The 24603-nt window shown below is 49.2% G+C and overlaps 1 protein-coding gene across 7 annotated transcripts in view; it reads left to right on the top strand.

Annotated features, from left to right (window-relative positions):
* The window catches only part of TNRC18 (trinucleotide repeat containing 18), a 56336-nt gene that overhangs the window by 27943 nt on the left and 3790 nt on the right, over positions 1-24603 (top strand). For 2 of the 7 annotated variants that reach the window (XM_082292296.1, XM_082292294.1), the window contains exons 11-27: positions 200-336; positions 806-934; positions 2762-2936; positions 3975-4338; positions 6733-7017; positions 14016-14255; positions 16162-16604; positions 17398-17559; positions 18350-18491; positions 18929-19046; positions 19303-19378; positions 19756-19864; positions 20789-20905; positions 21181-21345; positions 21898-23192; positions 23494-23730; positions 24202-24276. In XM_082292296.1, the coding sequence (XP_082148422.1) occupies positions 200-336; positions 806-934; positions 2762-2936; positions 3975-4338; positions 6733-7017; positions 14016-14255; positions 16162-16604; positions 17398-17559; positions 18350-18491; positions 18929-19046; positions 19303-19378; positions 19756-19864; positions 20789-20905; positions 21181-21345; positions 21898-23192; positions 23494-23730; positions 24202-24276 (4269 nt within the window). Of the gene's footprint in view, positions 1-199; positions 337-805; positions 935-2761; positions 2937-3971; positions 4339-6732; positions 7018-14015; positions 14256-16161; positions 16605-17394; positions 17560-18349; positions 18492-18928; positions 19047-19302; positions 19379-19755; positions 19865-20788; positions 20906-21180; positions 21346-21897; positions 23193-23493; positions 23731-24201; positions 24277-24603 lie in introns of all 7 variants that reach the window. The other 5 variants (XM_082292295.1, XM_082292291.1, XM_082292292.1 and 2 more) reach the window with 3 other exon arrangements.

Here is a 24603-nt window from a genome sequence, read left to right as displayed (position 1 = left end):
CTGTGCATAAGCCACAGAACATCTCTGCTCTGCTGGTTTTCTTGGATACCACTCTGGGGCTGTGCTGGTGGGCACGGTGTTTCTGCTCCCCTGTCCGCATGAAGGGCTTTCTGCCAGGCTGCACACCTTGGCCATTGCCAGGGCACGCAGTGTGCACCCCCTGGACGTGTCCTGACCCTCTCTTGCCTCCCCACTCCAGATGTACTCCATCAAATCGGCCATTGAGAACATGGACGCGATGGAGCTGGACTACAGGATGAGGCTGGCGGAGCTGCAGCGGCGCTACAAGGAGAAGCAGCGGGAGCTGGTGAAGCTGCAGCGTCGCAGGGACTCCGAGTAAGTCACAGGCTGCTCACCCAGTCTTGTTTTTTTCCAGCTGGGCACTTTCACTGCCTCTTGGCCTGGGAGAGAAAACTGCCCTCCATCCCTCCCTGCCTCCTCTCCTCTCCTGGTACATCCTGCCAGAGCTTTGCACAGCACACTCCTAGGCTATGTGACACAACAACCTGGTAACTGGTGACTGCAGCTGGGAGACTGTGTTAGAGACAACCTTGGCTACAGCAGCTCAGTTTAGCAATTTGGTGGCAGGCGAAGGTTCTGGGTTGGCACCCGTTCTTGCTTGCTTTCTTTTAATTATTTTCCCTTTTTCTTCTTTTTGGATTTATTTTCCTTATTTTTTTCCCTGTTTGTTTTGCTTTTTGTTAGCAAAGTTTGCTTTTGCCTTTTTTTTTCCCTTTTCTTTTTCTTCTTTTTTTTTTTTTTTTTGTTGCCTTGGTTAACAGTGAAGCGTGTGGTTTTTTTAAAGGGAAAAGCATGACGAGAAAAGTAGAAGCTTGGCGAGAAGAGGCCCTGGAAGGCCCAGGAAGAGGAAACTTGGATCAAGCGCTCTGTCACCCATTAAGGAGAGAGGGAAGAGTGACAGCAAGAGTGGAAAGTAAGGCTGGAATTTGGGGAAGATGGGAACACGGCAGGGTCTCTGCACCAGGGTCTGACTTGGGGAGAGCATCTCGGATGCAGCGGGGGCTTGTTGTGTTGGCAGGCCAGCCACTGGCTGCAGTGGTGGAAGCGCGTGCTGTTAACGTGAGTGTGTCCTTAGGGTGGGAATGCAGTGCCAGTGTCCTCCCTCCCCATGGGCAGAGCACGTGTCTGGTGTTGGGTGCAGGTAGGACAGGTGGAGTTGAGCAGCTGTGAGGTGATGCGGCTGGCAGGGAGCTGTAGGGTGAGGCTTTGGAGTCGGGGAGTGCATCCTCGTGTGCTTTCAGGAGAGCAGATGGTGCAAGCGGGTGCTGTAGAGCCAGTTGCAGGGATGTTGGTATCAAAACCGGGAAGGACAGGGCTGTTCCAGGTTATTTACTTTGTAGAACCTTTCTGCTGTGTTTCTTCTGTCTTCCTCTCTGTTCCCTGAATCAGTGGGAGTTGGTTTCGCCTGACATCTCTCTTTCAAGCATCTGGATTTTTCTCTATTCTGCTTTTTTCTCTTTTGCAAGTCCAGCTGCTCTTGTTTGGATCTCACCAGTGCTGGCCTACCACACATAGCCTCTCCAATGGGAAGGCATTTCCAAGCTGCCTCCCTGCGTGCTCCATATTTTTGTAAACATCCTTTTCAAGACCACAAATCAGATTCAGGTGCCCAGCTCCCACTGACCAGTGCTTCTGAAAATCTGTCCTCTTGGTGGCTCTGTGTTTTGTTCTTCGTGTTTGGGTGGCTGGACAGGCTGGAGGCGTCCGGAGGCAGCTGGAGTTGTGCATGTGTGGGTGTATGACAGTGTTGTGTGTGCGTGTCCCTGGATCACAGGAATGCTGGAGGAGGCTGCTGTTAGAGATGGAGGTGCATCCTCAGCCGGTGTCCAGGGCCTGAGGTGTTGGTTTAGCTGTCTGTGCAGGTCAGTAGAGAGGATAGAAGGGAGGAGAAATGCCTGGAAGCTGAGGAGGCTGCTCCGTGTCAGTGGCTTTGTGGTGGTGGTCTGACTGGTAGGCTTAGTGTGAAGGAGGCAGCATATGAGGGCTTGAAATGGAAGCTTGGTAGGAATCTTGAGGTGTTGACTGATCATCCATCAAATAGTTACTGGAGATGGCTGGGGAGCCGGGAAAGATGTGCTTATAGTCTCATCTTCTTTATTTTTTATTTTATTTTCTTATTTATTTACCCTCTCCTTTCCCCCCAAATCCCAAAGCAAGTCCAATGACATAGATCACAAATGCCTTTCACAAGGGGCCAGACTTGGAGTCTGGAGTGAGCCAGTCCTTGCAGTGCCTTTGTCCCTCCCTGTCACCCCATGTGGCACTTCCTTGCCACTCCTGCTCATACCCAAGCAACCAAAGCAAGTGTCTGGGCAGTGAGGCACCTCCCTGGGCCTCAGGAGTCTCTCTCTTCACCTGCAGAGTCCATGGAAGTAGAAGTGGGAGAAGACGTTAAGGGCCAAGTCACCTGTCAGTCCTTCCTGTTGCTGCTCTGTACCAAATCAGGCACTTTTTGGTGGCTGTTATCAAAATACCAAGTACTTCCTTTTAGAGAGCACCTTGCAGGTCTCTGATTTCAGGCACCCTCCTCTGTCTTGGTGGCCAAGAGTGTGCGTGAAGGGCTCCTTGGCTCTCCAGTTTGGTGGAAAACCTTGTCCAAACTGCTGTCACTTCACAGTGGACTTGGCTCCTGCTGAGGATCCCCACTGTCTTAGGAGGCATTTAACGTCACTTTTGAGCTTGGTGGGGATCACAGGGAGGAAACCTGCCCACCTTGACCCATCCTGTGCTTGGCTTGCAGACTGAGCAAGTCCTTGTTGCTCTCTGAAGACTCTGAGACTGGTGAGGGCATGAAGAAGAGGCACAAAGGGGCCCTCCCGGAGGAGGACGAGGATGTGGAGAGCAGCAGTGGAAAGATGAAAGGGAGGAACCCAAGCTGGGAAGAGCACGATGCGGCTCCCAGCTTCTCAAATGAGGTCAGTGCCCTTGTGGGGAACATGGAGCCCCAGGCCAAAAGCCCATCTCTTTCCTGCTTTGCTGGTGTTGGGTTGGACTCCTGATCTTTCAGTGTCCGCTTTCAGTTCACGTGGGTTTAGATGCTCCTCAAGAGAGGACTGTGTGCAGTGAAGGGGCTACTGTTGGCTTACAGAGGTTGAACGTCTTTGGAAGGCAGCAGAGTCAAGTGCCTTGGAGCCAGGCAGAGCATTCAGTGCTGCACTGGCTCTGAATCCAGAGCAGGGCTTGTCTTACCCCTTTGCCTGTTGAGAGAGCACGGGGGAATGGACCTCCCGAAGCAAGGGAGGAACTGGAGCACAACCTTGCTATTTCAAATGCAGGGTTTTCTTCTGCTCCTGTTGAGGCAATGAGATATTTACTGGAGCTTTAAGCTGCTGATGAAATCCAAAACTCATGCAGGCAAAGTACTGAGTTAGAGCTGCTGTTATCTAGCTGTAGCACATGTGAAATGTACTTGCTTTTTTCAAGAAGCAAGAAATACTGAAAAGGATGTAGCAGCTCTGGCTGTAGTGCAGTGGTGCTGATACTCATGCTGAGAGGTATTTGGGTTTTTGGCATCCCAGCCTCTGGAGCTGGTTGATTATGTGGAAATCCCTGTTTATTTGGCTGAGTTTTGGGTAAAGAAGACTTTTAATCCTTGTGATTTAGAGAAAAGCTTGTTAAACCAGCCCAAACATACCCTAAAAACCAGGTGGTATAGAGAAAAAAGCACTCCAAAGCACGTTGTTCTATGAACATGTTTCTTTTGGAAGAACATTCAGTTTTTCTAAGTTAATCTTGCAATTTTGTAATGCTCAGTAAAACTGTATTGTTTGCTGACAATCTTCCTCTTCTTCCTCCTTAGAACCATGGTGGGTTATGACAACTGGGGCTAAGATGATCACCTTGAGGCTTTATTAACTACATGCATGAGACTGTTTGGAGGGCTAGTAAGGTCCCTCAGGTCTGCCATGATATCTGCTCTGTGTTCACCTTGTCTCTTCTTTTCACCTCAGCAGTTAAAGCTCAAAAAGAAGAAGGTGCCATCAGATCAGGAGCAGCTGGCCAGCAAGCTTGACAAGGCCCTGTCTCTCACCAAGCAAGACAAGCTCAAATCCCCCTTCAAGTTTGCTGACAGCTCTGGGGGAAAGCTCAAAACCAGTGGAGGTGGCAGCAGGTACCTCCCAGCCCATGAGGCTCTGCCGAGCAAGGAGGAGAAGAAGAGCCTGGCCAAGAACCTGGGCCTGTCACTGAAAACGGCCAAAGAAGGTAAAAACAAAGTGACCGCCAAAATGAAGAAGATGGAGGTGGGGTTAAAAGTCAAAAATCAGCTCAAGGTTTCCCATTCACCAGCAATATCTGAAGTTAGCAGCTACTCCTATAGTAAGTAACGTCTTTTTTATCTCTTCTGTCTGTAGAGGGGGTTGTGGGAGTTTCTGGCCTATTGAAAAGGTCTTGCAGATGGGTCTGGTTTTGCTCGTGAGTGAAAAGTGACCTCCTCCTCCCAGTGAATGCTGCTGCATCTTTGGGGTCAGCATGGGCTGTCTGCCCATCTTGCTGTCCAAGGGGTAGCCATGATCAATGTGTCTCTTCCTGACCTGTATTGTATTCATCATCATGGGGAAAAACGCTTAAGAAAATGAAGTTGACCCATGTTCTTGCTTTTGGTGGGAGTAGACACTCCTTCTACCTGTCACATGAGCACGTGCAGCCTCTTCTCTAGGAGGTGGTTGACATTTGAAGTCCTTGTTGAGTTCAGTGGGCTTAGCTTTAGGATTATGCCACAGAATCTGTTGGAAAGGAAAAGCCTGCCAGCAACACTGATGTTCCTGAGCATCCTCCTGCCCTTCAGTGTCATGGCTTGGTTCCTGGCTGGCTGTGCTGAGCCTTCCCATCTGGGTCATCAGCGTTTGTCCCCACCCAACATCAGTGTGGTGATTGTTACTTCTTAACCCAGAGTGTGCCCGAGGTGAGGGTTCCAGCGACTGGCCCCTGTTACAAAAGGAAAAATCTGAACTGCCGACAGTGTTGGGAAAACAGTAGAGCCAAACACAGGAGAGTCTTTAACAGTTCAGGCAGACATTGGGGCAGAGTTTATGGTCTGAGACCGTCGTGTAATGGTCTCAGCTCACTTGCACACACATCTTTCCCTTTGCTTGCAGCTATTTAAAGCCATGTTAAAACCTTTATGGGGTGTTTGTGTGCATAACAAATACATCTCTTGGTGCAACACTAGTTTAGAAATTTCACTAATGGGGAAGATGATCTGGTGACTCTCCAATGGAACAAATGTTTGGTATGAAATTAGCCATTTATATGGCAAAATAGGAGCCATTGTGTCCACTGGACTTGAACACAGCCTTTGGCTTATTGTGCTGTACACACTACCCAGCAGTTCTGTTCGTGAATGTGCTTCACTCCCAAGGACAGACACGTGTCTCCTAGACTGGGAGCTCCGGAGCTAATGGGAAGAGGAAGGATAGGCTGTTGCTGGAGCTAAAGCCTCGGCTCATGGCAGAGGGAGCTTTTGCAGTGCCCTCGCACTTGGTACTGTGGTTTCATGAACAAAAACTCCCAGACTTAAGAGAGCTTCTGTCTGACCACTGTCCAGTGAGTCTCCTGGTGTAGGAGTGTGTCTCTTTGTCACTCAGGTCTCAGCTCAGGATTGTTGTGACTGAGGAAACAGCTCAGCTTTGGTTTTTCAGCTGTGTGCATGTTCCAGGGAAGGGCCTTGGCCTGTCATTTGGTCATTCAGGCATGATAAATTTGGGGAGGCAGGTCGAGCATATGGCAGCACCTCCCATGGCTGGTGGGCTGCTCATGTGGAGAAGGGTAAATGGGACTGGCGCCAAGTCCTTCTGCCTCCTGACCTCAGGATTTTCTACCTGGAGTCCTGAAAACTTTGGGCATAGATCCAAAGGGGGAAATGAGCATCTTACTCCCACAAATTTTAAGAAAAGTCAGGTGTCCAAAATAATGTGCATATTTGGGCTTTTGGCCTCCTAAACTTGCCATTTTTCATGTCTTCCTCTCCACAACCCAATGCAATGGAGCTGGGGAGTGATGCCACAATGTCTGTAATGTTGTGGAGCTGATGGCATGTCCACAAGCGGGGAGGTGACAATTTTTACCCACTTATATTTCATCCAGGGGTGCCATATGCTTTTTGTCCCTCTCATCAGGTGCCAGCGGGGATGGCTGGATAACTTCTCACCGCCCACGAGGCTAAGCAGCTTTGTAAAGCCATGGTTCACAGACTGAGGAGCGGCTTGGTCCCTGCTCTATTGTGGCATACGCCGTGGAGCATCCAGGGCAGTGTGTTTGGAGTCAGACATTTGGAGTTAGACATCCTGCCTTCTTGGCAGCTGGGTTTTCTCCAGCCACCTGTGTCTAAAACCCTCTGTGAGAGCTGGTTCATGTAGAAAAGGAGATTTAGGTCAAGAATACTGAATATCATCATAGTGAAGACAAATTCAGGTTGATGGTCGAATAGTTGACGGTGCTATGCCTTCACATTTACGTAGTGGAAATGTTCGCCTCATTATTCTGCTGCCAGGCTAAAAACACTCCTTGGATCTTGTCTTAAGGGAGGACAGGAGGTGGAGAGTGTCCATTTGTGATGGAAAGAAGGAAATGTGAATTCCTGTGTTTGTTGAGCGCAAGGCTTGTGATGGAGCACCTGGGCAGGGGTGGACAGTGGTGGCACCAAAGCTCCCCCAGAACGCACCCAAACCCCATTCAGTGATGTAACGCTCTTCCCACCCGCTTTGACCACAGATACAGACTCGGAGGAGGAGGAGGAGGGATCCCTGAGGGACGAGTGGCCAGCGCAGCCCCCGTCCGCTGCCAAGCCGCGGCCGCCCAGCCTGTACAGCTCGACGGCCAGGAAGGGCAGCCGGGCGGCCGGCGGCCCCAGGGCGGCCCCGCGCAGTGTGGCGGTGGCCGGGCGGCCGCTGAGGCCGAAGGCGGCGGCGGGGCGGAAGCAGCCCTTCTGCCTGCTGCTGAGGGAGGCTGAGGCAGGATCTTCCTTCAGCGACTCCTCGGAGGACTCATTCGATCAAGGTTATTAATTTATAGCAAACGCACCCCCAAATGCACCCTGTGCTGTGGCCGTGTGGGAGCGGGGCGGGGGCGAGGGGCCTGGCGGGCCGGGGTCAGCCATTTTGATGGTCGGAGCCAGGGCGGCCATCTTTGTCCTTGGCAGCGTAGCCTGCTTTATCACCCCAATGGTTATTTTTTATCCTTTTTGTACCTGTATCATTGTGATATTTTTACTGGCTGGCTCTTTTAGAGCTTTTATATCGACTGGGTTTTAGTGTCCACGTCTCGCTTCTTTCCTGTTCCCTTCCTCCCTTCAGTTTAACCTCACTTCCTTCCTTGCTGCCACCACCACCATTATATTATTATTATTACTATTATTATTTTAATTATTACTATTTTATTTTGGCATGAGCCTTGTTGAAGTTTGAAAGGAGCTTTTTTAATTACTTCCCTTTTTTTTCCTCCTTTTCTCCCTTTTCTCTTTTTTCCCTCATTTTTTCTTTTCCCCTCCTTTTTTCTTTTTCCCCTCTTGTTTCTTAACCCCTTCCTTTGTTTTTTCCCCTCCTTTTTTCTTTTTTGCTCCCCTTTTTTTTTCTTTTTTTCTCCCTCTTTTTTTCTTTTTTTTTTTATTACCGGGGTACTGTTGTGTGGCCGTGTGACTTGATGTTTGTACTGCGATTTGGTTTACCAAGCTTTATTAAACATACCGAGTTCATTTTTAACTAAACCTGTGTACCTTGTCTCTCTTGCTGTGTCTCTTATCAGGCGATTAGGTTGCCGCTTCACTCCATCCTGCTCTGCATCCCCCTCCTGCTCCCACTCCCCATCAGTAGAACTGGAATTAACCTAGTCTGGGGTACTCTCTATTATTCAAATATCCCTGCTGCCTTTGTCCAGATAAAGCCTAGGCTTCCCCCTTTGCTCCCAACCCCTTTAATTTAATTTTTATTTTGTTCACCCATTTTTTGGTTTTATCTTTTTATGTTTGTTTCCTGATAGACTCTCTCTAGGCAGGCACATAAAACATGGAGGCACTCGCTCCTTGTTGCTGCTGCAGGAGGGTGCAGGGTATATTTAACAGCCAGAAATTTTTCTTTTTATTTTTTAAAACCTAAATGTCAAGTTTTTGTGTCTCTTTTTAGGTGGTAGGTTTTTTTTTCAGATGCCCAGACGTAGCCCACAGTGTTCAAGGATGTGGCAATTACTGCATTAAATTTGACTCTGCAGTTTCCCTCCCTCACCCTCACCCCAGTTTTTTCTTGCAGCTTTTTTTTTTGTCAGCCTGTCATTAGTACTTCAGTGGGAAAAGAGATTACTTGAGACTTTTCCTCCAGAGACACAAGGGGTTTCTGTTTTAGAGCACACTCATTAAATAATAATCATGGGGAAAGGTCATTTTAATGAGCCCTCAGCTCCCAAAAGAAAGTAGCTTGGCTGGGCTGAATGCAGAGCAAGAGCATCCCCAGTTGTTATCTAAGTTACACGGCAGAGCTGGATGTAGCCCAGCAAAAGCCTTTTAGTGTTTTACATTGCTCAGGGCTGTTAATTGAAAAATGGGGTTGGATAGTTTGGCTTTGTTTTTTTGGTTTTTTTTTTTTTTTTTTCTTTTCTGAGTTTTTTGATGTTAATTTCCTCCCTGCACCTGTTTGGTTTTTCTTCCCTCCAAAGAAAGATAATTTAAGCTAAAAAGTGTAAAAAAGAGAATTGTCAAACACAGCAGAAAGATGCAGAATGTTGATTTGGTTTGATGTGGCTCTGGGCTGGACCCACCAATGCATTTCAAAGAAAATCTGGAAGAGAAATATATGTGTCAAAAAAAAATTAAAAATTGTTCTTTAGAGAACCTGTAAAGTTGTGGGGATAGTGGATTTTATGTAAGGCTGAGATTGCCACATTTCCGTGAAGAGTCTGCGTTAACTTCCATTCTTCCCTTCCCTGTTCCTTCCTGCATCTTTTCTTTGTTTGTTTTGCTGCTGTTGGAAATTTTGAGGATATCAATCCCTTTTAGGTGCCAAGTTCTTGAGGGGGTTTTGGGTTTACTTTTTGGTTTTGCTCCAGGTAAGCAGAGAGGTAACTTGTCCCTTTGTCTATTTTTCAAGTAACCTGTCTGCTTTATTAAAAAAAAAATAAACTAAAAATCCCAGTTTTATGGGATAAAATCTGGGAAGGGGAGGGGATATGGGAGGAGGTTGGGGAATCTGGAACAAACGGGGAAATGCATTGTAAATCCCTCTGGGGTGTCATTTAATGGTGGGGAAACCAAAGATGCAAAACCCCCTGGGGTGGGAGGTGGGTACGGGAGAGGGAGGTGGGAAGGGGTTATTGGTTACAATTTGGGGTTTTTTTTCCTGCAAATGAATTTTTTTTTTTTTTTTTTGGTTTTTTGTCAGAAGCATTTCTTGAAGGGATATTTGGGTAATAGGGTTTCTGATGGCTTTCCCTGAATACTAAACCGATTAATAACCTCAGCTTTTCTAGAAGTGCTCGCTTTCTCCTTGCAGCTGCTTGACCAACCCTTTCACCCCTGCCCCTATCCATGATGCTTTGAATGTCTGTGTCGGTCTCTTGCATTTGCTCTCACGCTGCACTAAAGAAGCAAAGTGGTTGGCTGGTTGTAGGGCAGACACTTCTCAGCGAGGGTCACTAGCCATGAACCTGAACCTTGACCATTGTTATGTAGGTAGGCAAAATAACTTTTCTTTATGTCATCTGTCAGCCTCAGACGTTTCGATGTTGCCTCCATGAATAATGACACGTAGCTCTTTGCATTCTCTTGGTTATTTTAATTTTGAAGATGATTGCTGTCCACTTTTGACTTTCCTCTGTCCATGAAGAGTCTCACATGGAAGGTTTGCACGTGTGTGTGTGTGTGTTTGAGGACTCCAGAAATGCTTTGTTGTTTGCAGAACTTCTTTGGGAGAACCCCTTAGCCCAGCCAGGGCAAGGATTTGCAGATGGGTCCAAGATGCAAACCTTAAAGGTTTCTGGGCCACGGTGCAGAAATGTTCCCCTCTCAGGGATATTGCCTGGCCCTGGCCCTGCAGTATCTGTGTCAGAGGTGGGATTAGCTGTTTTCTGTCATCTGGTTTGAGACAGATGGGGGGGGACCCGCTGCTTTCTTACAGACCAAACATCACGTTGCCATTCTGATAAGAGGCACAGCTTGTGGTTTTTAATCCAGTGACCTTGGAGAGGAAACTGCTAATGTGGGCTAAAGCCCACCAGGATAGGTAATTCCTTGAGCTTTCTGAAACCAAAGACCTGTAAGTCCTTCTCCTCCATACTCTGTTTTCCTTAAGAATTTAGTACCTTCTTCTCTGTTCTCTTTTTCCTGACTTGGAGGATAATTTTACCCCAGTTAAAAAAAAAGCAGTGAGGGATAACCAGTTCCCTACATATTCCCATGTGATAGTTGTAATATTTTTTAATTTTTCACAAGCACTTCTGGAGTCAACAGCACAGCACATATCAGGGGGAAAAATCTTCCAATTTTGAGAATTGGCTTATTTGGGGAAAAAAAAAAGAAAGGTACAGTCTTAAATTGGATACTCAAAAATAAGTAACCTCCAGAATTTGGACAGATCCCAGAAATCAGATGTTAATGACCCAGTAGCTGTCTAAAGTCTGCCTGTACTTAGCCTGCTTTGTATGCTGTAGGCCTGCTTGGTGTTATGAGAAAATCATGCTATTTATTTTTACAATGTGAAATGACTGTTTTAAGTGTGTGTTTCTACTCCCTCCCTTCCCCAACCTTTCCTCTTCACACCCTCCTCAACCCGTCTTGTTACATACATCAGTCTCTAAAAACCAAATTGCTTAACCAATTTCTGTTCATCATTAACAAATCTTCATTTACTGCTCTCCTACAATAAAATATCATGGCAGCTTAGCTGTTAAAAGCAATGAGAAAACTTAGTATTTTTAACTGGGTTTGGTTTTTAATTCAATGCAGGTAAAAATTTAAAAAAAAAATAATCTTTGGCTCCAGTTTATCTGGCATCAGTAGCATTTAAATACAAGTGTATTGTTTGTTTTGGCTGTGGAGTTGTATGTACACGTGTGGTTGCGTGTGTGGGTATATACACACATATACATGCTCTTAAAAATGTCAATTAGAAAAGATATTTTTAACTTTGAGCATTTTTTTCCCTTACCCTCTCTCAGTGTTAACAGAATTACTGTTGAAGGAAAAAATGATTTTTTTTTTAAATGTCTTTTTCCCTGTTGCTAGCTAAAAATCCCCTTTTCAGGACAAAAAAAATACTGAGGCTTCAATTGTGTAAAGGCATCTGTGCATAGTTAATTTTAAACCCACACATAGTTTGGGTACAGTAGGAGTAAAGCTCCTGTTTCCCATTAAATACAGGCACCAGTCTTTCCAAGGAGCTGTGCAGATGGACAGAGAGCACCAGCAGCTTACTTGCCACCATGGCCAGAAGTTTTGGGACTTAGTTTAGAAGCATGTGGGCTTGGAGCAGAGCCCCAAATGTCTTCTTTTCGCTTCATTTGTTACTTTTTGTCCCTTGGAAAATGAGAAAGAGGAGGAGCAGGGATTGTGTTGTGCATGTGGAGTGGGGTTAGCAAGATCTATCCTCGCCATGAGAGGTGGAGGAGGATAGAGCTGTGCTGTGAATGTGTTAAAATGGGGTTATTTTCAGGCTGGAAATTGTATCTCCTGCAGATAAAAATATAAGTGTTGTGGTAAAAATGCTGACAAGGGACTGTCTTCAGTTGTCTTTCCGTAGTGTGACGCCGTGTATGAGCAGGACATTGGAATAACCACCAGGCACCTCACTGTATCCTATATTTTCTGTAGCCTGAGGAATATCCACTGCCATCCTGGCTTTTAAATCTGTTTCACCTGAGTGCTTCTGAAATACTGGAGCTGCTGGGCACCCTTTTGCCCTTGCACATGCAGCCTGCTAGTGCTGAAGGAATGGTGCTGCTGGGCAGTTGATGTGGCTGAGCCACTGAGGCTGGACTGGTCATGTTCCTGCAAACTTTCCCATTTTTTTTCTCCCCATTTTCCTCCCCAGCTGCTCAGTGAGCCACTCTCTGCTCAGCCAACTCTCAGGTCTGGCATGAGGGGATGTACAGGTTGATTTTTTCATTTTTTCCCCATTTTTGCTGAAAATTGCTGTATTTCAGAGCTAGATGGAATGTATGGAGAAGGTCTTGCTACCCCACAGGGTGTCACTGAGCTCAGGCATGGTTTTGCTGCTTTTCAGGCAGGTGGTTTTCACGTCTCAGAATAAAGTTCATCTGGATTCGTTTTCTTTTTGGCAAAATGTGATATAAAACCAGTAGTTGTACCCTGTTTTCTGGTAGGGGAAGGAATCTGATCCCAGTTTGCTGTGGATTTTTTCTTTTGCATGTGGTTTTTATGCAGGGAGTGAACATGGCTGTGGATTTCTTGGTATTGACTGCAGGACTGTAGTAGCATTTTTATATCACAAGGAGCCAGTCTGAGCAACCGAAATGGGGAAGGGATTGTTATGCAGTTAAAAATTAGTATTCTGTGACTATCAGATGTATGCTACAGAGATGAACCGTCCATGTTAAACAAAAAAGAAGGCAAAAAAAGCTGCCAGTTACCTCAGTTGATAAAATACAAGGATGAGAACATTGTTTTCTGATATTCCTGTTCTTTCTAATATCATGGAAAAATAACACTTGTGTTATTGTTGTTGGTTTTTTTTTCTGAGCAACCAAGTGTTGAGGACGTTTTTATCTATCCCAGAGGGCGTATGTGAAAAGAAAAGGATTTTCTTGTACATTCCAGCTCATTTTGAAGGGATCTGGTTTCTCATTTGGCTGGATTTCAGACGCAGGGATAGGGGCTGGTGGGAGCTGGGGAGTGGGCTCAGAACAGGGCTCCTGCTAGTGGTGGAAATTTTCCAGCAGCCTCAATGATCCTACTTAAGCCCTCAATTTCAAGAGAAATGAAATATCTTTTCCAGACCTCTTTTTGCAGTTAAATATATATATTTTTATAGATCTTTGTGCTCATATATATGTGTGTGTATAAGTGTGTGTGTGGTATATGTGCATTTGTGAAGTGGCTTGCTCACCAGCACTCACTGGATGAGATGCTGTTAAAATTAATTGCCTCTGAGCTGCTGAGAGACTCTTGGGAAGTGCTGTAGGGAGGGAGAGGTGCCACTCTTGGAGCATCTACCCCCAAAATACCTGCTGTATGCACACCCTAGAGGAAACCCCCCAGCCCACTGCTCTGCAGGTGTCAGCTGAGGCAGGCAGTGAGGCTGATTTCTTTGCCAGAATTAGATTTTGGCTGTGGGCAGCTCTTCCTGCCCGTGCTGAGCCAGGCTTCCCTATCCTGAGCTGTAGAGAGGGAAATGAAAGGCACGGAGAGTTCTGAGGCAGAGTGTTTAAACACTGCTCCTTGTCTCCAACACTACCTACACTTTCCTCCCTTATGCATTCCAAATCCATTGCTTTCAAATTATTATTTCTCCCCCCCTCTTTGCATTTTTGCTTCCTGCCCCTTCTCCTCCCTGTGTCCCCCTTGCCTCCCACCATGGCACAGGCTGCTCTCTGGTATTCCCCTTCCATGCTGATCTCTGGTTCTGATTACACTAATGGATTTCCTTGTGGAGGAAGTGTTGGTGGGCGGGAGGGGAATCCCACAGCTCCAAGGTTGGGATTTTCAAAGGAATGAAGCTTTTAATTCCTCCTGAAAGCTGTAGGGAAGGGGTGCCTGGCATCCTTTTCAAATCTGCCAACACCCTGCTCTTCCCTCCCTTGCCCTGAATGGGTCGTCTTTGCTGTACCCTGTATTGCTGTGTCCTTCCAGGGTGGTGGCAGGCAGGGTGACACCAGCTCTATGGCTGCAAGGACACGTGTGTGTCCATGGCCAGCATCTTGTGGCTCAGTCCCGGGTGGCTCAGTGCCACTTAGGTGGGCACAGAGCAGCAGGAGAGTTGCGGTTCGGGTTGGGAATACGGCTGCTGCACAACTCCGTGAGATTTGTAACGGGCTCCCTGTTTTCTGCGTGCCAGATTCCAGCTCGGAGGAGGAGGAGGACGACGATGAGGAGGAAGAGGAGGAAGCAGAGGACTATGGCACGGATGGCACAGACAGGCTGTCGTCACCTGCCCTGGATGAGAGTGGCCTGGGCCTTCTGGCCAGGTTTGCTGCCAGCGCGATGCCCAGCCCCATCGTTCCCCCTCCGCTTTCCATCATCCAGCTGGAGGCCAAGCAGAAGGCGAAGAAGAAGGAGGAGCGGCAGAGCCTGATGGGTGAGTTCCGTGGTTTGGGGTGGTGCTGTGGGTGCAAGGTGGAAGGTGTGTGAGGTCCCAGCTGTGCTGCAAGAGAGCAGGTTGTGTAGCCAGACACTGAGCTGTCCTTTCTTTGCTTTGTCCTGATGCTGAAGGTGGAGAAAGTGGCCAGTCAGGGACATGGCAGGTTAGCAGCTCCAGCCATGGCTTCCCTAGGGACAGCTGTGGCTTCGTCAAAGTTTCCTCTTCTACTTGGCAAATTCTGAACAAGACGTGCTGCAAAGGCAAACAGTGGGATGCTGCATCCCCTTGGACAGAGCGCAGAAGGCAGTGAAGTGCTGTTAGATTTTAGGGAAGGAAGCATGTGCTAAATGCAGCTGATCTTGGATATACAAGGGAAGCAGAGACACCTGAGCAGAAGAGCTTTTGCTCTTTCCATCAGCCCATCCCGTCAGCTTCCTTATAGAAACCAGCCAGCGAGACTTGAAACAAGCATTCCTTCCTCTGCTCATGTGTTTGCAGTGCCAGAATCTGGGTTTCTGCCCTCTGTGTGTCTCAGTTTCAATGTGTTGGGAGTTTCATTTCTTCCCCTCCCCATGCCCTGCTGCACAAGTGCCCATTGGTGACATTGTTCCTGGTTAGACAGGTCTATATGGGTTCCATTTATAAATTCTCTATTAATATTTATTAAGTGATAATGGAATTTATAGCATGCTTCAAAATGGAAAATGATGTCCTCCTCGGGAGCCTGGCTTGTTTTAGCACTGTTTCCATGCTATATTAGGCTTTTGCCAACTTGTTCCAACAGCCTCTGTTAAGAATTTATTGTCTTGTAACCTGCCCTCCTTGAAACTGGAAGCATCTAGAAATTACCTCATGCAGTAGTGAGAGAGGAGAAGGAGTGTTTTAATTTCCAATGGGTTTTTCATTTCGAGCCTTTCCAGCTTTGTTTTTGACATACTGGCTCCTTTTCTGTTCATGCTGGGGCTGTCTCAGGGGAAGAGGGTTGGGTGGAAGATGAGAGCAGTTTCCTGCAGGCTGAGTTTACCCAGGGAAGTGAGTGTATTTGAGAGAAGGATCAAGAGAAGATGCTTTCCTTGCTTGTGCTATGTGCATTTTCATTTTGCCCCGTGAATGTTGTTTGCCTACCCTCCTGCCCATATTGCTGGGTGTGTAGGTGCTGCCTCAGTTTCTCTTCCACCCCTGGAAACATGATCTTGCTTTCCTTTATCAGGTTCAGGGGAACTCAGTGAAGGTGTGGAACGTTTTGGCATTACTACAGTATTTCAGGCCCCTGGGTACTGCTGTGCCTGTGGTGCTTAGCAGAGGCCAGTGTGAGGGGAATTCCATTTGCCACAGACAAAAAGATCATTTACCTCTCTTCACTTTAAGGTGACTACTTGAGCCAGTAAAAAGATCTGTGGTGTCTGTTGGTCAATGGGAAAAAAATAAGCTTGAAATATGGGTTTATTCCATTTCTTAAAAGATATTGTTCTCCTGAAACAAAGGTGAAACTGGAGAGGGCTCCCACTAGGAGAGAAGGAGGGATCAGCTTGTGGGATTTATGCTTGGTTTCAGCTGAGGAGCTCCTTTTTGGGGAGGAGCAGGTTAAAGTATCTTTTCAGAGCTTCCAGGGTCTTGCTTGTGGGAGAAGGGAGAAAATAGAGGCAGGGAACATACTGAACCACACTGCCTGAATGGTTGGGCTCTGGTTTGGAGCAGGGCAGGCTTATTTCCAGGGAATTTCCACAGTGTTTTATGGGTCAGAAATGGAGGTCTGAGGGATGTGGGGATTGGAAAGGGGAACAAGCAAGAGTTCTACTGAACAGGCACAGCATCTCCCATGGAGCCCAGAAGTTTCCAGCAGGACATGTCCCCTCTTGGCTCAGCCAGGGCTTTAACTGATGGTTAAATCCTTTGCACGTAGGGACAGAGTTCGAGTACACTGACTCGGAGAGCGAGATCAAGATCAGGAAGAAGTCGCCTTCAGGGCTGCTGCGTGGAAAGAAGGGGCCGCTGGAGTCCAGCAGCATCCCGCCAAGCCAGGCCCCCAGCAGCCTGGATTCTGGATCTGGGAGCGCTGACAAGGCCAAGCTGGGGTCTGAGAAAGGCCGCAAGCTGAAGAAATTTAAATCCCCCAAGGACTTGAGCTTTGAGTTTGGGCTGGAGGCCAGCGATGATGACCTGTGGAACCGGCGCCGCAGCGAGCGCATCTTCCTCCACGACGCCACCACGTCCTCGGCCATGCTGACATCCACGGCGCCTGCCAGCTCCACCCCTGTCTCCAAACCGGGGCGCTGTGGCAAGGGGGCCCCCATGAGCCCCAAAAAGGAGGGCAGCAAGGGAAAGGAGAGGAAGGAGCTAAGCAAGGTGAGGAATGTGCTGGCCAAATTGGCGTTGGGATGCTTGGGAGCTGAAGGTGAGGGGAGGGCAATTAACTCCACTAAGGCAGAGGAGGGTTGAGTCCTATCTGAGTAGTTGTTTGTCGCCCCTGTCAGCTCCATGTACACCCGGAGGCTCTGTCAGACTTGGAGATGAGTTGCAGGGAGTAAAAACATGTCATGTTTGAATGGGACTGGTTACTTCTGTCACTCTCCAAGTCCCAAATCCTTTCTGTTTGGGTGGCCAGAGTCAGTGATCTCCCACTCTCTGCATGAGCTTGTCCTCTTGCTGACCTCTGGTCCCCAGACTGGCCTTTAAGGCTCTTCACCTTTTATATGGTGACTTCTGAGGTCTGTCCCTGTCTGGGGGTGACAGTGATCTCTGGGTTACTGGCTCTTCATCTTCATCTTCATCACCAGAGCTGAATGCTCTGGCTCCAGTTCAGTTCATGGTAGTGTTATGGAGGAGCACTGATGGGGAGAGTTAGACAAGTTAGTTGTGACATGAGGCCAACTGGGATCTTCTTGGAGCTCTTTGGAGGAAGATTTGATGGGCAGGAGTTGCTCTCCAGGGTAATGAAAAACTCTTCCCAAAATGTGTGAAGCCAGAAAGCAGAGCTGGGAGATGTAGGATGTGATGTGGGCAGTGAACTGACTGCTGGCTGAACATCATCTGACCTGTGCCTAGCCTGCCTTGCTTCACCTTTTCCCTCTCCCTGGGTCCAGATCTTTACCAATCTTCTCTTTACTGATGGAAGTGTTTTTGTTTTTATTTTTAGCAGCGGAAGAAGGGTAAAGAAACACCCTGCTGCTCCTCCTCCTCATCCATGTCTCCTCCTGGCATCCCCAGCTCCCCCTCAGATGTTCGGGTCAGCCTCGCAAGTGCCCTGGGCTCCACCAAGAAGAGCAAAGCTAAGGTGAAAGCCAAGGAGGTGAAAAAAGAGGTGAGAGGCTGGTTCTAGTGTGGCTGGACTGGAGGGTGGCTGGCAGAGCCCTCCTGTATCCTGGACTGCTGCAGTGTGAGGGAGGGAAAACAGAGGTGCAGGTTTTGCTGACTGCATTACAGGCAAAGTGCTGGTTTGAGAAGCCTAAAATCCAAGGAACACTCTCAGGTAGTACCTGCTGCTACCATCTGGTGTTTGTTTGCCTTCGTCCCCCAAATTCGGGAGCAGGCAGGATTTTCTCTAAGGCTGCCACAGGGTGGAGGGAGAGCTTGCATGGACAGCAAGGACCAAGGAGATGGTGATGGAGTAGCCTTGCTCAGCACTGGGTCACAGCTGTTTTCTGCTCCACTGCTGTAGCCTGTCATCTCTCATAACACACATTGCTGTCTTCTCACACGATTTCTGAGTGTGGCGTTATGGTCTGCGAGTAACAGCAAGGAACAGATCATGGGGATTGGAAAAGAAATAGGAGCAATGCCTGGCACCTGTTCAGTGAAGGCAGAGGCTCAGGAACACTGTGGTGAATGCAGAGCAAAACTACAGCTCTGCAGCATCTCCCAACCTGCAGGAGACAGGATGTGGGGAATGGCTTTTGGTCAACTGCTGGTAATGCTTGGGGATGAAGGCAGCAAGAAGTTTGGGTACACCCACTTAACTGTTTGTGAGATGAACAATTCCTGAGGGTGGAGACTGGTTTGTCCCGATATCCTCAGGTTATTTCTTGCTGGAGGAAGGTGAGATGGGATCAGACTGTGGTGATCCAGCTGATGTGCTGCTTACTCCCCTGCAGAACCGAGGGAAAGGAGGAGCTGTCAGCAAGCTCATGGAGAGCATGGCAGCAGAGGAGGATTTTGAACCCAACCAAGACAGCAGCTTCTCAGAGGATGAGAACATCCCACTGAGCATGCTGGTTGAGCGGCCATCCACACCAGGTGAGGGCGGGATTTTACATGTAGAGGAGCTGGGCAGGTTTCCCAGGGCTGCTTAAAGGACAGCTGTGCTGCTTTCGCACATTCCTCATCCAGAGCCATGAGTCCTTGGGGTGGAGATACCACGTTCTCAGTCAATTCAATAAAAACTAAGCCTGATCATCATGGCTCACTGTGACATCTAGTTGAAGTCTAGTCTCTGAGTTGCCCTGTTTTCGTTTACTGGTATGTTACTATTACCAAGAGGGGGGACTTATTATTTATCACTATTAATTTTTATTACCAAGAGCTAGCCAGACAGAGAGCCCTTTCTCCAAATAGCTTACTGACCTTTTCCTAGAGGACAGTGATGCTGGGAATATGAAGTTTTCTTCTCCCCTCACTGTCCCCTTGTCCTGTGTGGTGCTCTCTAATCCTTATTTTGGTCCAACACCTCACAGCTCCCCGCTCCTGCATCATTGACAAGGATGAGCTGAAAGATGGCCTGCGTGTCCTCATCCCCATGGATGACAAGCTGCTCTATGCCGGCCATGTCAAGACAGTGCATTCACCAGACATGTGAGTTGAGGGGCTGCTGTATCCACCTGGGATCTGCTGGAGAATGGGGATGGGTCACTGTGGGGCTGTGTAGAGCTGGCTGCCCACAGAGTGATGGAGTCTGGCAGGGAGGGAAGGAGAGTTCAGTCTGGTTTATCAGTGCTGAGGGAAATCCAATTATCTCTCATTAAGTGCTCTCACATCCTCAGAGGGAGGCGTTACCTGGTTGGGGTGGTGTCTCCTGTGTGCTGTGTCTGACTGAGCCTTTGTGTTTCAGATACCGGGTGGTGGTGGAAGGCGAGAGGGGAAACCGTCCTCACATTTACTGCCTGGAGCAGCTCCTGCAGGAAGCGGTATGTGAGGCTGAAGGCTGCCTGTCCTCAGTGCCCATGCCCTGTTCTGGGCTGGGGAAGGCTAGCTGGAAGCTCTGTCCTTCCCCAGCTGCAGGGATGCCCTGGTCCTGCCCCCATGGCCAGTGTGGGCAGAGCTCCCCTTGGTGTACTTGCTGCCCCTTGGCCAAGCTCCCCCACTGGCAGCAGGCACTAGTCCTGTATTCCAGCAGGGATGGTCCTTCCTTCATGCTGCCCTGTGAGCAGACAGGAGGCCATTCCGCAGCAGGAAAATTGTCCCTTGCCTTCTCCAGAGCTGCTTTGCTCCATGCCAGGTGTGGTGGGATGGTCTGTGCTGGTGCCAGGGTGGTCAGTAATTGCCTTCCTCTTGCCCTGAGCAGATCATCGACGTGAAACCCCCTTCAGTGCGGTTCCTGCCTGAGGGCACGAGGATTGCAGCCTACTGGAGCCAGCAATACCGCTGCCTCTACCCAGGGACAGTTGTCCGAGGTAAGGCCACTCCGGCTGCTCTGTGCTGTGAACCTGGGATGCCTCAGTCCTGTGTGTCCTCAGGGATGTCAGGCTTGTCTGGGGAAGGCCTGAGCTCTGCTGTGAGTGTCCTGGAGATCAGAGCCTGGCCCGTTCTCTCTTCCAGGTCATGCCCCTCTCATTAATGATGCAGATTTAGTAACATCCTGCAGGTTCAGGAGGAGGTTTGAGCAATTTAGGAGCTTAAATATATCAAGGACATTCAATACTTTTCAGAAAGTCAGAATTTATTTCAGGCATCAATTATTTCTGAGGCCGTGGAGGTTTCTAAATCACCTGGACCCTCACAGCTTCACTCTGACACATAACTCCCCAATCTGGTCCCATGAAAAAGTTGGTGAACAGCTCTGGACAATTCTGCCATGGCTGGTCTTGTTTTTGGGCTCTTGGTCACACCACATGTGTAAAAGGGAATAATTACTTAATGATTTATAAACCAGTAATGGTGCTGCAAGAAGAGAGGGTGAGAACACAGCTTATTTCTCTTGGAGAAAGTGAAAAGCAGCAGTTTATGATGGCTGAGAGTAGTTACAAAATGCAGGTAAAAAAAAGATACTTCAGTGAAAGGAGAGAAGTGAATTTCTGCAAGAGTAGAGGGAGATAGTGGAGACAGGTGGGACGTCGAGCTGGAATGGCTGTTATGTTCTGGAGCAGTGCTGCTGAAGGGGAATTTCACACTGAGTGGGCTGGTTTAGTATTATCAGGGACTTTCCGTTGCAGAGTGAGCCTTCTGTGCCCTCCCTGCACCACTTAGGAATGGTGGAGATGGGATGCTTTGGAGCTGGGGCAGCCCCCCTGTCTTTCTTCATGTCCCCGCTTCCCTTACAAGGGGTTTGTACTTGGGTGTTTGTTCCTAATCCCATCTTCTGCTTGCCCATCCCACAGGAACCCTGGATCTGGAGGAAGATGGTGATCTCATCACAGTAGAGTTTGATGACGGGGACACCGGACGCATCCCACTGTCTCACATTCGGCTTCTCCCACCTGACTACAAGATCCAGTGTGAGTCTTGCTGTTCAGTTTTTTGCAAGACACTTCCCACTCTGAAATGTATGGAATTTCGGGCCATTTTCCTCAGATTTTGGGACAAGTTCACAGATTTCCAGTGACAAAGATTGCACCATCAGTTACAGACACACAGAGCTGGGGTGGGATATCACCCATAAGGAAAAAGGCCCAGCCACTATTGCAGATTTGGTTGGGATACTTTCCCTCTATCATGTCTCTGTTTTATGTGTTACTTGACTGCATTTGAACATCTCTTTGACCTGTTCCAGGTGCTGAGCCTTCCCCTGCCCTTCTGGTGCCCAGCACCAAGCGCCGTAGCCGTAAATCCAGCAAAGACACTGGAGAAGGAAAAGAGGGAGCTGCCCTGGGGTCAGAGGAGCCTGTGTCAAAGGGCAAAGGGCGAGGGAGAAAGCCAAGTGTCAAGGCAAAAGCTGGTAAGGTGCCACCACTGCCAGGCCTGGAGTTGAAGGAATCCTTGCACAGTTCCCCACTGTTCTCCCCAAGTTAGAGCTGTTGCTTGAAGCAGGATTTGGATGGGGATGGATGCATTGCTTGAGTGCAGAGCACCCATGCATCATCTCGCTCTGCTGTGGCTACAGTTTGCAGGAGGCAGGCTCAGAAGCTGGCCTGTGCTGTGACAGCCTCCTTCTGTCAGTCAGGGATGTGGAGCAGAGTCCCTTTTTCAGCTGAGCGTATCTACAGCCGTCAATAGGGCCGAAGGTGCAGGAGATTTGTAGTTTGGCTCTCCTGAAGTTGAAGCAGCACCCTTGGGCATTGTCCATTACTGCTCACAAGTGCTGGCACTAGGCCAGGCTGTTCAGTCAGCAGTGAGGACACCGCCTGTATCCCTTTGGGGGTACCTGAGCAGGCAGGAACAAGCCATGCTTGGCCAGAGACCAGTCAGCACTGGTGTCTAGTTCTGTCTGAGCTAATAAAACCCATCTGGAGGGATAACATTGTGTCTTTGTGTTTCCTCTCCTCTGCAGAAGAGGCTGCCTTGCCTGAAGAGAAGGACCAGGTGGAGTCTTCACCTGTTACCTCCTCAGTCCCAGAGAAGCCGGCCTGCTTGGGCAAGCCAAGCATGAAGGGGTCACGAAAATCGCAACCGCTGCCCACTGGAGGCTCTCCTGCTCCCACAGAGGAAAAGCGGTCAAAAGCCAGCAAAATGAAGATCTCCACAAAGCTGCACAGCCCCCCACAACCCCCTTACCAGCCTGCAGTGTTCGGCAGCATCCTTGGCACAGAGCCCTACAGCGATCTCCCGGGAACGCTGGCAGCCTTCGGCTCCAGTGATGCTTCGGTGTCCAAAGCCAAGGCCAAGAAAGGGCGGCCCACAGAAGAGACACAAGAGTTTGGCACCATGGTCAAGGCTCAGAGGAAGCATGACAGTGAAATCCTCATCAAGCTGGACCATGAGGGTGTGATGTCTCCAAAGACAAAGAAGATGAAGGAGGCGATGAGGATGCTGGAGGACTCCAACCTGGCCAGTCGCAGAGATGGGAAGAGTCTCTTGGGGCTGGGCTATTCCGCTGCAGTGAGTGTGGAGGGCAAGCAGAAGTCTTCCCGAGCCAAGGCAGCTGAGGGAGACCCTTCCCCTGCCAGCTTTGGAGGAAAGTTCGATGCTTCAGCAGAGAGCCTTACTGCTTCGAAGGACCAGGAAGAAAAGGCAGCAGCTCCAGCAGCTGTGGAGGAGTCGGAGAGCAACAGCAGCGACAGCAGCTCGGAGTCAGAGGGAGAAGAGGAGGCTGAGAAGAACCGAGGGGAAGCCCAGGACAGCAGCTCAGCCAGCTCAAGAGCATCCACCCCTCTCTCTTCCTCCAACTCCTCCTCATCTTCCTCTTCTAGCAGCAGCTCCTCTTCATCTTCCTCTTCCTCCTCTTCCTCCACCTCATCAACCTCTTCTTCATCAAGCTCCAGCTCTTCTTCCTCCTCCACTACAGATGAAGATTCCTCCTGTAGCTCTGACGATGAAGTAGCCGAGGCCCAGCCGAGTTCCTCGGTTCAGCAAACCCTCCCACCCAAGCAAACCAAGCAGGCAGGGAAGTCCCGGGCATCCTCGCACCCGCAGAGCCAGAAGCAGCCAGCGCAGCAGCCAGCGCAGCAGCCGGCACCGCCACAGAGCAGCAACAAGAGCCGGCCCAAGAAGCGCGAGGGCATCCACCTGCCCACCACCAAGGAACTGGCCAAGCGCCAGCGCCTGCCCTCTGTGGAGAACAGGCCCAAGATCGCCGCTTTCCTCCCGGCACGGCAGCTGTGGAAGTGGTTCGGGAAACCCACACAGGTAAATGCTCTGTAGTTCTCTCAGCACCAGAGTTTGCCTTCTGGTACCTCTTCCCCTGTTCCTGGGGTGGTGGAACTGCTGGCGTGGTGTGCCAGGTGTTCAGTTGGCAGGGAGATTGGGTTTGGCTTTCACTGCATTGGGGAAGCCATCCTGCGTGGTGTATTCCTCTGCTGCAATTCCTGTGGGAATACTGTGGCTCTGCCAACAGCAAAGGGGTGCCGGTGAGACAGGGCAAACAGTGGTGTGTGGGGAAAACATGGGTGATCCCTGGCTGACCACTTGCATGATCCTCTCTTGGCAGAGACGAGGAATGAAAGGGAAGGCCAGGAAGCTGTTCTACAAGGCCATCGTGCGGGGCAAGGAGATCATCCGCATCGGAGACTGCGCGGTTTTCCTCTCCGCTGGCCGCCCCAACCTGCCCTACATTGGCCGGATCCAGAGCATGTGGGAATCCTGGGGGAACAACATGGTGGTCCGAGTCAAATGGTTTTATCACCCAGAAGAAACCAACCCTGGGAAGAAACTCAACGAAGGCAAGGTAGGCTGGTTTCCTCTGCTGAGAGGGCTGCAAAGCTCCTTGCTCCCTCCTGTTTACAACGATGAGGAAAACACCCAAGGCCCAGTTTGTTACTGGTGCTCTGAAGGGGTTGGCCCCATCCTTTCATTTTGTGGGGGCTGCCTATGTTGTGGGCAAGCCCAGTGTTGGCCCCTTGAACAAGAGAGGGGTGGATTTCTTCATAGTAGGAAATAAAGACTTTTGTGTTGGTCTGAAAAGAGTGTCAAGAGCTAGATCAAGTCTTTAAAGTCTAAGAATGATGGGCCTGGTGCTCAGAAACACTGAATTTTGCACATGTGTGGGGGGGTGGTTTACAGCAGGATTTATTCCCCGTGGCAGTGGGCAGGGGTTGAAGTTCCAAAAGCACAAGTGGTGGGCAGGAGGTGATGGCATGGAAAAACAAAAAATTCACCAGGCTTTCATTTCTGTTTCCTCTTTCCTTCTTGGGCACAGCGCTGGGATCAGAAATCGGGCAGGAGTCTGTCCACAGCTTTGCAGGCATCCAACCAGAGGAAGGACTTTATGGAGGTTGGTGAGAGTGGTGGAAGGCTGGGAGGAAATGCTGGGTACCCTGTAACAAATAAATACTGCTGGGAAATGCCCCCCAAACTTCTCTGGCTCTTGATTTTTGCCTCGGCTGCCAAGTCTGCAGTGCCCAGGACTTGGGATGGATGTTTCTTGGAGGGAGGGAATAGCTGCAGGTGCTGGGTGTGGGGAGGAACAGGGAGCTGGTATCCAGCACCCATCTTTTCATTTGCATCCTTGGAGGGAGGATGACAAACTCCTGGCCTCCATATTCCCCTGTATATGTGCTTGGCAGCCGCAGCATTCCCATCAGTGGGAGCTGAGTGAAAC

The sequence above is a fragment of the Coloeus monedula genome (genome assembly GCF_965178545.1).
Source record: "Coloeus monedula genome assembly, chromosome: 16".
Classification (NCBI taxonomy): domain Eukaryota; kingdom Metazoa; phylum Chordata; class Aves; order Passeriformes; family Corvidae; genus Coloeus; species Coloeus monedula.
This window is presented reverse-complemented; position numbering and strand designations above follow the sequence as displayed.